We start from the raw sequence: 14,079 nt of genomic DNA on the forward strand, positions 1-14,079 counted from the left end.
GCCCCTTAGCCTATCAGTATAATGTGTTGAAGTGACAATAGTTAGTGTTAGCTAGTGATGTCACTATGTTAAAGAAGTAAAGAAATGAGTCCAATTTGGGCGTTTCAGGCAGGGGGGGGGGGGGGGGAGAGAAACTCCCTCTGGAGGGAACACAGGAATGTTAGCCTCTTCAGACCATTTACATGCACAAAAACCTTTATAACACACCATAGGAACAGGAAACACCCAAAAACACAATAGGGCCCCTTTAGATAATTGGTGGTGTGAATGATGGGATACCTGAGCTCACCCGTTGCAGCTCTGGGGGTAAACATGACGTATAAAGGATCAGAGCTACTGATTTAGAGGTCATCTAGCTCACTGGTGTTCAGCAGCTTCTTGCAGGAATTAAGGTCGTTAATGAACAAGGTGAATAAAAGCTTTTTGGGTTCCAGGTGGGCACATTAAAGGGGACCTACTACAAACAACAATGCTTGTTTCATGTTCAAGGGACTAAGACTTCTACCTACTGTGAGAAAGGTGACTTTTGTAGCCGAAAGCTAGAGAGGGGGAAGTCGAGTGACGTTACAGAGCAACAAAGATGGCAGGCTGGTTGGTTGGTCTCTGTCTTTGATCCAGACTGAAATGTTGGTACCTGTATGAATTGCCATGAAACCGTACAAACATTCATGGCCTTAATAAAAATCCTTCTGTATTTTTTACTTTTTATCAGGCTGGTTAAAATCTGTGTGTCAAATACTTTGGTGTATGATCATCACCTGAAGAGATGCCATACATTCGAGTCTCATGATCTTTAAGCTAACTAGCATGCTAACATACAAAGCTAAGACGGTGTCCATTGAAAAGATTAAACCTGCCTGCTTGACATCATGTCACTGTGCTTCCATTTGGACTCTGTGTCTGCTTTACCCCAAACCAGTTATAATAGATTCGTACACTCATCCCACTTTGTATTGCAGCTTCTTCACAGCAATTTCCCTCGGGTTGCTAAATAAAGTTTTATCTTATCTAAATCAAAGCTTAACCAAAGCAGTTGCTTAACACAACAGTTTCACTTTTTTACAATGGAGAGATGTGGCTGTGTTTCCAGAGAGGGAAGGACTCAGGAGGTCATTTACAAACAATATATTCTCATTTAACTTGGAGGACTTGTTGGCACAGATACACACGACTTGTGCTAGTTGAAGTGAGCTGATGAAGTGCCCTGATGAGTCACACAGCGCAGTCTCTCTCTCGTTGAAGGCCTAACACCCTTTCAGAGAGGAGCCTAGGAGGATGAGGGAAATTGCATAAAGGACCCAAAAATGAGGGGGCCTGACATCATCAAATCCGAAAGGTTACTGGCCAACGCTCGGGCCTCCTGCTCAAGAAAAACACGATTGATATTCTGCGGTTTTGGCCGCGGACAATAGCCGGGTCTGTCCCTCCCTCTATCATAGCCTGGCATGGCAGAGATGTCACAGAGAGCACCAAACAAATGGATGGAGGGATAGCCGAGGGATGGAGGGATGGGGAGGAGGAGGAGGAGGAGGAGGAGAACAAACGCATTGTTCACGGGATGGAGAAAGGGGTATTGTGAAAATGACAGATAGCTTATGTGGGAGAATGGGGTTGGGGGGAGAGGGGGAGACAAAAGCAGAGAGAAAAGGTGAAACCTGGCATTTATTTTTTTTTTTTTATAGATACCCACTTTTTTTTCTTTGTAGTTGGAGGTAATCCATAACTCTGCTTGGGGGGACACTTCAGAAAACTTTAAAGACAAACACAGCGGAGACAATTTCAGCAGCGAGGAGCCTGCCTTTCATCTGTCACAACAACACAGATCAGTTCTGCGGCATTCTATATAAATCAAGCTCCACGCTGCAAAGCCCCCAGTGGCTCCTTAACATGTAGCGAGGCAACAGAGGCAGGGGAGCAGGTAGGTTTGCAAATGCGACTCTCCCCCCCCTCCCCCCGGGACACGAGTGAACGGGTGACTTGATGTGAACTAACAGCACAGCTGTTTGAACACAGGCTAGGACCTCGGCGGCGATGGAGGCCACTGTGCTGCAATGCCCCGCAGGCGTGTGATAGGAGCCAGCTGCCCCCCTCCGTAAACATCTCACACACACACACACACACACACACACACACACACACACACACACAATAAAAACAAATTCATTCAAACATGAACAAAACAGGAAATGGAGACAGTAAGCTTGCAGGCAAAGGTCCATAAACACCCCCCCCCCCCTCCACGTACACAATCAGACGTATACAAATGAACAGACAGCGAGTCAACCTTCAGAGTGATTCCCAACAAAAAGCCGGGATCATGCTACACAGTGTGGAATCGAGTTTATTACATATTTGCATTTCTCAATACTTCATGCTCTGCCGCCTGCTTGATTTTCATTTCACTGTTTTTTTTTTGTTCCCGTTCCTCACATTCTTTCTCACGCCAACTTCTAAAGCAACAGTACAGCTGACAAGTGCTATTTGAATTTCAAATTTGACTAACACCAGCGGGTCCCTTGTTTCTATTCAAAAAATAGACGAGATGTGATGATGATATTACAATATAAGTGTCAGATGTAGCGCGCAGCGGGGGGAATATATTCCAAGAGCAAACTGGGAGGAAAAAACACCTTTAAATCTTCACCAGGGGAATGAAGGGAAATATGAGTATGGTACAGATCAACAACAGTGGCAGATAGAAAGGGTAGTCAAATGTGGACCTGGCATTTCCACAATTATTCTAGCACAATGGCATCTTTCTCAAACTCCCCTTCTGCAGACACAAGACACAGCCCACACGCACAAATAACAGGCAAACCACCAGCCGTGCAGTATGCATACTCGCATGCCGGGGTAGCACAACAAATGTTGACCTCACAGGCACTCCAGTATAGGAAATATAACCCACTCTGCATGAGGAAACAGTGACATGCCACATACAGTGCGAGTCACCACAGAACTGGCGAAGATTTACATGCAAATGATCCTGCGGACTAGCCGCTGCTGTTAAATTGCACACTTGATGAATGCCTTCTTGCAGCACAGGAGAATGCCGGCTCACCGACGCTTGTAATTTATTTCCTGCATCTCATCCTGTTCAGCACAAGTCCCTGCTGCTCAACTGGAGCTATGCATTTATGATCCTAGTTCACGTCTCGCACAGATCGAAAAAAACAACCGTGCTTTTGGCTCTTTGAGGCTGTGGTTAAAAAGGACAGTTCATCATAAAAACATATCTTCCCTCTCACCTGTTATGCCATTAATCAGTCTAGATTGTTTGGGAGTTTGTTTATGATAATGGAACTACATATCCCTCGCTTATGGTGCTGAAAGCAGCCAAAAAATACTTGTCACGTTGCTGGAAACCATGACACAGTTACCCAAGATAATCCAGCTAAGGCTCTCTTTAGCTGTGCATTACTTAGCAGCTATTGCCTCCTAAACGTTACTCAGATCAACAAGTCTATGGCCATGGCTCTTTAGGGCTTTAGTTAAAAGGGAGAGCACTCCTTTCTGCAGCATCACACCCAAGGAAGCATGCATCTACTTATGTACGCAAAGGCCTGTGCATTACTTGCCTACTAGACCTTACCCAGATATAAAACAAGTCTATAGCCATGCTTTCAAATCTTCAAGGCTTTATTTAAAGACATCAATTATCCACCTTTTTCACTTGTGCCTGTAATGCCATATCACACTCCAGATTGTTTAGTTTGCGTTGCCTTTACTAGCTAGTGTGAGCCATTTCTAAAAACTCAACAGCATTGTCTCTTCACCACAAACCATGACCCGGTAACTGAAGGTAATCAAGACTATAATGTGAGCAGTCTCATTCAGGAACCGTTGACTTCCTGCAGTATAAAACAAGTGCATGCTCTTGGCTCTTTAAGGCGGTAGTTGAAAGGCCTGATTGCAAGAAATCATGACCTCGTAACTCAAGGTTATCCATTCGGCCGTGAGCAGTTCCACTTCCTTTCTGCAGACGCACATGGAGCCATCTGCTCATCACGGAGGCTCTTTTCAGCCAGCCAACGTTACAGCTCAGACGAAAAGGACACCGTTAATGTTTACTTCTCTCGCTCTCACATGCCCGTGTGACATTTGAATTGTCATGCGTCCTCTTGCACAGCGATACGGACGGATTAAGTTTGGTGCAAATAAAATAGTTCCTACATAATGCCGACTACAAGGTTCATCATGGAGTGTCTTGAGTAACCAGGTCACGGTGTATTAAAAGAGACATTGTTGAAGAGTTATTAAATGTATTTCTTTACCGTTTGGAGCATCAGGAGCAAAGTGACATCTATATTGGCGAGAAGGCCGACATCCCTAAGGCCGATACCTCTGACCCTCACACCAAAGCAATGCAGATTGATAAATGGTACTACAGGTAAGAGGAAGAATGTGTGTTTTTGATTTTGGGGTGAACTGTCACTTAGCTTAAATGCCAATCTGTTTTGAAATAATGCTAAGGTGCAAATCAGCACTGCATACAAAGGTACATTTGGACAGTATTTGGACAAAGTGACATTTTTATTATGATATTGGTGTGGATGAAAAGTCAGATGATCAGGAAAGAGATTACAATGCATCCTCAGAGGGATTTGAATGTAAAATTGCCAAATCTATCCAATAGTTTGAGAGATTCCACTCAAAAACACTCATGGTGTCGCTAAAGGGAAAATCAGTAGGGTGTTTCCACTGGGGACCATGAATTTTGTAGCTCCAGTATATAGTGTGGCACCACTGCCAACACACTCACAGTAATAGAAACGTGGGTACCACTTTACAATAAGACCACCCTTATAAAGGATTGATAAAGGGTTATTAATTAGGTTGTAAACACTTTATTGATCATTAAGGACCATTTATAAACCAGTTCTAACATAGTTTTCATACATCAACACAGGCTCACTATTTGGCAAGATGACTACGCCTTAAATTTGCTACCTAGCTTCCTTCCTCTTCTTCATCAGCCACTTCCTCGGTATCTGTTGTTCACTGAGTTGATTCTCCCCCGATCCATCTTGATGTTTCTTAGCATCACTTAAGCTAAGTAGCAATATAATGCTTAGGAGTACAGGTAAATGTAGGCTCACTATTTGGCATGCAACCGGTCACAGTGGCCCTGTTTATCTCTTGTCTTATTGATGATTTATAAAGTGTTCACAACCTAATTAATAAATGACTTACAAACTAAACCCTTTATAAGGGTGGTCTTGTTGTAAAGTGGTACCAAAATGTATCTGCAGCCATATGAGGGGTTTGCAGTCCAGCTCTGCAGCTCCTGTATGATGCAGACCTATAAACAAAGCACCATTTGTCCTGGCGGTGTCAAAGTCAACAAAATATTTCCTGCATAATCACTTAACTTGGCATTCGACGCAACACATCGCTGACAAAAGCACAAACACATTAAGTGGCTCAATCACGGTGTGGAGCACACACTCATCCACTCACGCTGCAGACGCAACGCTCACAATCCTCTTTGCTTCTCTCCGTTTAACAACCGCCCGTCCTTGGCTCTCAAACTGACCCCCCCCCCCCTCCATCTCTAACAGTCTCTGATTGATTCAGGCTGGACAGTTAGTGGATTTCCATCATCTAATGCAAGCTGTGAGTGCTTCTGTTTTGTCCTGCTGCTTGAGAATCTGTCAGCTCCGGCACCTTTTTTTGATTTTCGACTTCTAATAACGTTTTGAGGCAGCCGGCGGTCTCCTTGGCTCGTCCTCTCATTAACCGACACGCTGAACGCAGATTGCCGCCACCACCGCCGCCGCCTTATGAGCAGAAATCGGGCCCTGGCTCAGAGTATTGGTATGCGGCCCGTCCGTTGCTGGGTGGTTTTGCGTGGGGAATGTCTGATAGGGATCTATTAGCAGAAGGTACGCATAACTGCTGAGTCGATATGAGTTTGGGGAATTTATGTGCAGCGAGATGTTTATGTAATTTCGTCTCTCGATAAATCAATAACACAAATGACAGCGTGCTTAAAACTGGCAACAGCCTTTATTCCATTCGACATTACAAAAAAGAAACTATTTACAATTATTTCTGAATTCTTTTCATTTATTACTCCGCGCTAATGAGCACAGACGATCAGTAGTAGTCCTCCAGCTCGGCTTTCTCCCCCTGGTTCTGAATCTGCTGCTGCTTCTTGTACAAATCAGCAATCTGCAGGGAGATGGACAGAGATGGAGGTATTGACGGAGGGAGAGAAGATCATGAAGTCAGGTCAGTAACATGAAGAGGAGCAGCTAAAAATAACAGGATGATTATTCATATCCCGAGCTTTGAAGTCGGTGACTCCCAGCTGCTGACTGGGAGACAGAGGTGGTGTTCGCTTGAGCTCTTCTGGGGTTGAGGGGTGAGGATGGGAGGGGGGAATAATGTGGGAGTAGCAGGGCCCGCCCAGACTCAGCGGTAGAGCGGCAGGGTGGCACAGCGAGGAGGAAAACAATGAGAGGATCAAGGTAACGCTTTGATTCTCAACCTGTTCCGTCCCCATGTTCTCCTAATTCCTCTTGGCTGGATTCAGGATTATTTTTGAATCGTCTGCTTCATCACAGAAAGTGTGTCTACACCCTCTAATTCCTGATCAACGTGTCATTTAATCTGACAATAACCATCGCATATCTACAGTTAACAGATGGCTGCTTAAAAAATGACATTATAAGTTTGATTCAGAACGAATGAAAAGTACCTCGGGTAGAAAACAGCTGGATGTTTTAAGCCTCGTCAAAACTCAAATTTATCTGAGCCGTTTCACAACCATAGGCTGTGGTTGCTGTCAGTCAGTTTGTATACAGGGAAAGTATTAATGCTGGCAAGAGTGTCTTAAAACTTTTAGGAGAGTCAAACTGGTGGACAAAGTGAACATGTCTGCTCATCAAAGCGGCGGTTTGTCCCGATCGTGTTGTTTCTGTGCCACTGATTGATTGATTGATTGATTAGACTGGTTTTATTCTAAGTGGGTTACAAACAGACATTAAAGCGACCTAATATATTAAGTCAATCCACGAGTTAACACAGGAAAGCCTTTGCTCTAGCACCTCTCCATAAAAAAAAGCATGTGTTTGTGAGAATCTGTTTTCAGACCTAATCTGCATACCGTGTGCGTGTGTGTGTGTGTGTGTGTATTCAATAACTGTGAGAAACTTTCATTTTCAGTTTGATAAACTTTACTTTAACACTCGAAGTTCCTCGGACACGTTTTAGAATTCAAGGTGATTTGATTTTATGCTAAGAAAAGTAAAACAAATACCCACATTCACTAAGAGGGATGAGCAGGGATCAGCTGTTTTGCAATATTTACTGAATCGTTTAGTCAATTAATCATTTTGCCAATAATATAAAATTAAACTGCAACATAAATGATGATCCTTTGAATCATTTAAGACAATTTTGAAGCAGAAATTTTAAAAATGTGTTGGTTTAGCTTCCCCAATGTTTCTTCTATTACTACAAAAGATGATTGATGATAGTCTCTTCATTGATGATAAAAAGCACTGATTGATTTTTAAATATTTCCTAAACATTTTACTACATTTAGAGCTCAAACAAATACAATTACTTACAGCCTCATCGTTCATTTAAGTCACTGTTAATCATTTCTTTTTGGTAACTTGACCTATGGTTGCAGCACTATTGATGTGCAGAAGCTCAAACTAGAGCTCCAGGAAGAGCTCTCTTTGTTTTGGGTATTCGGCATCATATGCAACTGCACAGGGATGTGTGCGTCGTCAGGTTGTTTGGGTCGAGTCATAAATAAAGGATGTGCAGGTGGGTCAGCGGGAAACATCTTCAATAATTCAAACTTAATTCATACCAATGGTAAAACCCTAATGTCACTGTTCAGGTGAAGCATCCATTCATGCACTGAGGCTCAGAATGCGTGGTGTCAGCGTGTCTTCAGGTGCAGGAACAGCTGACCTGCTCATCTCTACTGTACTCTATCATTCAGTGTTTGTGCCCCTCAGAATATATTACCCAGACTCCAACAGGAAACTCCAGAGGTGCCGTTTTACCTGACTGTCGGTCCATGAATCAATGCCAGCGTACAAAAAAGGAATGAGCAGCAGCAGCTCGTCCTTGCAGTGCTATTCACGGCTGAAGTTTTACAGGACAGCTCTTTGTGACCATGATGACCAATTTTTTTGAAAAGACGCAAATTCAATTCCCCCGACGTTTACGGTCATTATTACACTTCACAAGGTCGACCTGTTTGACCTCCTCGTCCTCCACGCACGCTGCACAGTTTAGATTTGATGCTTGAGACGTAAATCTGATATTATTTAGACTCCTCCATGTTGGATGATGACCCCCACCCTCTGCACTCAGAATTTAAGCGTCTTCCTTCGGGCCGGAGGTTAGAACCAAGCGGTATAAAAACAGCTTCATCCCAGCAGCAAATTAACAAATCATAGGAGCGTCACACAGATGCCTATTTATGAATTTTGAATGTCCATGTTTGTGCTAGTGTTGTTCTTTTCAAATGTTTCGAGATTTGACGGAGCAGGGTGTACTTTTATTAGAGATGTGTCTGTGTGTGTCAGGGTGGATCCCTTGTCTGCAAACCAGATCTACCTACGGGTACAAATACATAACCTGATCTGAAAACTGAAACACTGCCTGTAACTAGGTTGATCGAGTGTGACGTACCTGAGCTCCAGTCGTGGCGTCCTCTGGCTTTTTGTCATCTCGGATCCGAAGGAAGCGGGGGAACCTCAGAGAAATGCCCTTCACTGGATCCACCTGAGGGCGGGCAGAGTCGCAGTGAGAGGACTAATAATACGCGTGAGCATTTGTCCTTTAGTTGCTTTTACTGTACTATAAACCGCGACCCCTTGGTGTGTTGAATATCTTTTGGACCATGAGGCTAAAAAACAGCTATTAAATCCCAACTACTTCAAGGTTTTAATACATCAAGGATTTAATTACTTTCTATTAAAATGTAAGGTTTTGGATTCAACCCTCAGTTGCACTTTTGTCCTACTTACGTTTTATCTTCCTCTGAAATTCTCTTTCTACCTGATGACTCATTTCCTCTTTTGCAGAAAAACCAGAAGGAGAAAATGTCGTCGCATTAAGATTCCCGAATGAATATATATATATATATAGACATTAAAGGGCCCTCATTTTAAGGGTCATATTGGTATTTAGTGCCTCTCCATGCTTTAATGTTCAGAAAGCTCTTTGTGTTTCTCATACTGCCTGTGCTGCAGCTCCTCTCTTCACCCTCTGTCTGAAACCAGAGCCCAGTCTGCTCTGATTGGTTAGCTGGCTGCCTCTGTTGTGATTGGTTTACTGCTTAGAGATGTCCCGCCCCTTAGCCTATCACGTACAATGGGTTGGAGCGCTAGCCAATGGTAGTTTTTCCACAGTAAGGTCATTATGAAAAACGTATTTTGAGTCTTAAAAATGTCGCAAATGATAGCTCATTAAACTGATTGGTGAAAACCAGTCACAAATGTGCGCTTGCATGAGTCACGTCCCCCAAAAATAACAAAGCGAAAGATAAATAAAGTGCATATTGATGTGTTTACTTCACATGTTGACCTGTTTAAGCCTCATGAAAGCTGAGTTTTTTGGTATAGTTGTAGTAACATCGTGATGGGGAGATGTTTCAACACGGTACAGTTAGTGCTGAGATAACCTTTCACATGTTAAAGTCATTTATTCCTGGTTTACATATTTCTTTTTTACACATATGCATGCTACATGATGTTAAAAACCAAGTCAAATCACCTGTCAAACTAACCCGCTTGTGTTGACAGTATGTGACCCTCTCTGTAATGGCCTCATTTGTTTACAATGACTCATCCAGCTATATCAAATTCAAGTGTTAAAAAAAGCAAAGCCGTAAAGAGTATGTTCATTGACACTTTGCACCCTTAAACTTGTTTTTTTTTAAATAAAGAAATGCAGTAAAATATGTAATACTCTGCTAAATGTTTTCCATCTCAGAGCCTTTTTACTTCAGGACTCGAACACTGTAAACTTTATAGCAAACCCTTTATGTGCACAGTGGGGCCGTGAGTCAGACATGCGGCTACACAACGGGTAATAAACAAGTATCTGTGCCATTAAATCCGGCATCTTTTACAACATTTTTAATAACTCAATTAAGAGCCGCTAATTGTGACTTTTCACTGTCGTCAACAGACCATAACAGGCCGGCTTTATCAGAGGGAACACGGAGGAATTAACGGGCTGTACTGACCATTCCCATGGCAGCTTTGTAGACGGGCGACAGCGACAGGTCGGCGCACTTCACCTCCCAGACCTGCATGGCGTCCAGCCACACCTCGGGCTCTGCTGATTGGTCCACACGGTAGTAGGGGCGGGGCTTAGGCAGAATGTGCTCCTGGAGGATAGAGAATAGATATTGAACCTTTTCTTTGTTTACTTAGACATTGCGTTACCATTTTCTTGCATTATCGTGCACTACTTGTCGGTCTGAAGTATGATGCATTGTTGCAGGACCCTAAGTCACTGCCAAACTACGCTCTAGGTATCGTGCATATGACAAAAGAGACTTTAAATCAAAGTGATGGAATAAAAACACACATTTTATTCAAATATGCTGAAGCAGTTAACCCCAGTGTTGACGTCAGCTGAGTTTCTTTACATGTTGTCATTGTCAAAAGTCCTTGTTAGTTTTTATCAAATCAGCCTTATTCTGTTTAAATTCAGAGGTGAGGGAAACTTTCAGTTGACTCAAAGTCTCTTCATTATAGTCTAGTTTTAGTTTATGTTGAACATTTAGCTTAGCCAAAACCAATTATTTTATTCAGACATACTTTAGATTTAAAAGGGCCTCATTTTCATATCATGTGCAATGTGTTGGAGCACTGGTGTTACGTACTGATGTCACAGAAAGGAGGCATTTTAGGAAGGTAGGGAGGGGGGTGTGTGATGTGACACTTCAATGCTTTTTTGTCGTTGTCTAGTTTTAGACAGGAAAAGCGTCCTGATGGACATATTTCGTCATATTTTTTGTCAACGAAACACACTTTAGTTAGTCCTAACACTTTGAAATACAAACATCCTTCTGTTTATAGTCTGTCCATACATGCATGCCTCTTATGATGCAGAAACAAAGTGAAATGCATTCACAAAGAAAGTGATACGGAGACAGAGGAGCTGCTGATTGTGCCGCTGCCTCCCCACCCGGGAGGCAGCACTCTGAACACTCTCAAATTGAAATGATACCTGCTGCCTGAGGGCGCTTTCCAAACCACATTATCATACACCTACATGAAAGATTTCATTCAGAAACGCCTTGATATGCATGCTTTCTGTTACCTGATAGTAACCGCTTCAATAAAATAAAAACTTCAATAAACTAGCAGCTGAGTTCAGGCCCCCGCCTCCATCACACCGGTCCCGTTCTGCGAGCAAGCTGTCAACTTCTACAACATTTAATCGTGCCTTTTTTAACTCTGACACGAGCAATCACTCTGTCAGCGTATGTGTCACACTATTACCAAATGACACCCATCTTGCGTTTGGCGTAAAAACACTGTGACTCTGGGAACAGATTCATGTTAACTACGCTGCTGCAGAGTCCACAGAACTGGGTCATGTTTAAGCACTGCCGGGGAGAGGAGGCTCCGACAGTGCTGCTGCTTTCCTCTCACACATTATTTATACTGTAGGCATTCAAGTGACTCTCTTATAAAGAGGGAATTACAATGAGGGAGCTGGTAGGCGTGTAGGGTCTTATTATATAAAACACCAATGCTCGTGAAGTTAGCGCTACAGCTAGATACTTTATCTGACACGGGATCCACATGAAATCGTTTAATTCATGGTTATTAGGGTAACACACTTTGCCAAAATCGCTGAATTGAGTGCAATATTCAAATCGGAATAAGTACAATGTTTGACAAAGGATAAGTATGTGTTCAAATACCGTTTTTTATTAAGTGTTCTGGAGCTGCAGAGAAATACTGAGTCACAAATCTTCACCCTCTGTCCGAAACCAGAGCCTTGTCTTAGCTGGCCGGCTCTGTTGTGATTGGTTAACTGCTTACAGATGTCCCGCCCCTTAGCCTGTCACGTACAATGTGTGAGAGGAGGCGTTTCAGGCAGGGAACTTTGGGATTTTAGCCTTTGCAGACCATTCACATGCACACAAACCTATATAAAACACACTACAGGAAAGAGGAAACCCCCAAACAGCACAACAGGGTCTCTTTAAAGCGACACATCATGATGTATAGGAGGCGTTTCACTTATTTCCACATTTCTTTAAAACCTCCAAACCCTGGGTGTAGCATCCATCTTCAGGGCATACAGTGTGAAAAAACTTACACGTCTATTTATAATTGAGTACAGGTGTTGTTGCCGGGGGACGTACAGGTTTGTGCACAGCATGCAGTATTTTTGGTGAGCTTAATAAAAAAATGAAGTTCTTTTTAAGTTGGAAGACTGGAGATTTTATAACATCAAAAGCAAATCCCTGTGCGGCTCACTTTAACATGGGTCTTACCATATATTCTCCTATAAGAGCCTGAGGTAAACAGCTCACAGGGTGTAATCCCGCTTCTTTGAGACGTTTTATGTGAAACATTTGTGCAGGAAGAGCTGGCTGTCACTGACAGTAGCTCCGCAGCACTCAGAGACGAAATAATGAATGAATGAAAACTGTATTTAGGTTGGAGAAAAGCAGCAGAGTGGTGGGAAATGACATGACCATTATTGTGCTGCGGTATCAAGTGGGATGCAGCTTCAAATATAGCGATTATAGCTTATATAGTTCTTGCTTTGTTTCTTTGATGTGGCAAGGCTGACACACTCTCAGATCTCAGATATGAACACGGTGAATACATTGTTATCATAACCAATAGGAATGATGTAAAAGAAAATAACCCAAGTCTAGGAAATCTATAAATATGACTTTGATATCCTGATAGGAGACGAGGTATCTCACGTTTTTGTAATATTGTAAGAGTTGTCTTTTCTGGTTGCATGGCAGAAAGGTGTTTGTGTTTCCTGACTGCTCTAGCTGTTCTGTTAGTCAGTATTTATGTGAAAAAGGCTAATTATTGTCACTTAATGATGACCTCTGTAGTCAAGGGACACTAAAAGACTACATTTCCCACAATGCCTCAATGGTCAACCCTAGGGCTGCACAATTGATCAGATTTCTTTCTTTCCAGAGCAATATCTAATATTTAGTCAACTTCAAGCCCCAGCCTGCTCATAGTAGTACACAGACTTCAGTTCAGTTGTTTCTCTAAATGTGAATATCAAAGAGAAATCCCTTAAATATGGTGAATCGTATCACAAATGGGTGGTCTGTCTTTCAAACAGTATTTTCTTTCAAATCGTGCAGCCCTAATCCCCACAAAACCGTCACAATATTGTCATTGAAGTGGGTGATGATGACCACGCCCAGGTAAAGGTAAACGGGGGCAAAGCAGGGCCACAGAGGGTGTCATTATCCACTTAGTTAGGTTCATGTTAGGCGTTTTGGGGGACTTACAAACCTCCAGAAGGGTTTTAAAACAACAGAACTATCTAAAAATCAACAAGTTAAATCATCACAGCGTGAGATCAAAAGGGAAATAAAGCCCTCGTTGCTCCCCAGGTTACAGCGCTGCAGCTCGCCCCCTCCCAGAGCAGTGTGAACTGAGCCAATCTTCGGTGTGTCTGGACTCCCGTCGGCCTACAGCTCTGCAGCAACACGACCACACAGGCAGCTCGCCTTAATTCCCCATCCATCACCTTCACATGGAGGGCCTCATTACAAAGCACTACAGTACGGGCTGTATTGCTCCGCGCGGGTAGGAAAAAAAAAAAGCTTACACCACCTTCTCAATCACTGCTTCACTGTGATTCAGCACCGTGCAGCAGTTTGTAGCGCTCAGTCCAAACCCTTAACCTTTACAGCTTTAATTCTAGGTTTTTTTACTCCAATGTGCAGCAGTTTGTTCAGTGAGTGTTATCTCTACTGGTGTCAATGATTACAGAAATGAAATTGCGGTAATCAGAATAATAATCTGTGATTGAAAGGCTAGTTTTAATAGTATTTCGGGGTGTGGATAACAAGAAATACATCAAAAACACGCA

The 14,079-nt window shown here is 42.8% G+C and overlaps 1 protein-coding gene across 1 annotated transcript in view; it reads right to left on the minus strand.

Annotated features, from left to right (window-relative positions):
• Window positions 1-5,990: 5,990 nt before the first annotated feature.
• Window positions 5,991-14,079, minus strand: part of lig1 (ligase I, DNA, ATP-dependent) — a 51,577-nt gene continuing 43,488 nt past the window's right edge. Inside the window, exons 25-27 of the mRNA XM_063885024.1 lie at window positions 10,223-10,366; window positions 8,662-8,754; window positions 5,991-6,174 (exon numbers count right to left, since the gene is read on the minus strand). Of these exons, the coding sequence (XP_063741094.1) occupies window positions 6,100-6,174; window positions 8,662-8,754; window positions 10,223-10,366 (312 nt within the window). The 3' untranslated portion in view covers window positions 5,991-6,099. The remainder of the gene's footprint in view (window positions 6,175-8,661; window positions 8,755-10,222; window positions 10,367-14,079) is intronic.

Source organism: Eleginops maclovinus, chromosome 6, assembly GCF_036324505.1.
Source record: "Eleginops maclovinus isolate JMC-PN-2008 ecotype Puerto Natales chromosome 6, JC_Emac_rtc_rv5, whole genome shotgun sequence".
NCBI lineage: Eukaryota > Metazoa > Chordata > Actinopteri > Perciformes > Eleginopidae > Eleginops > Eleginops maclovinus.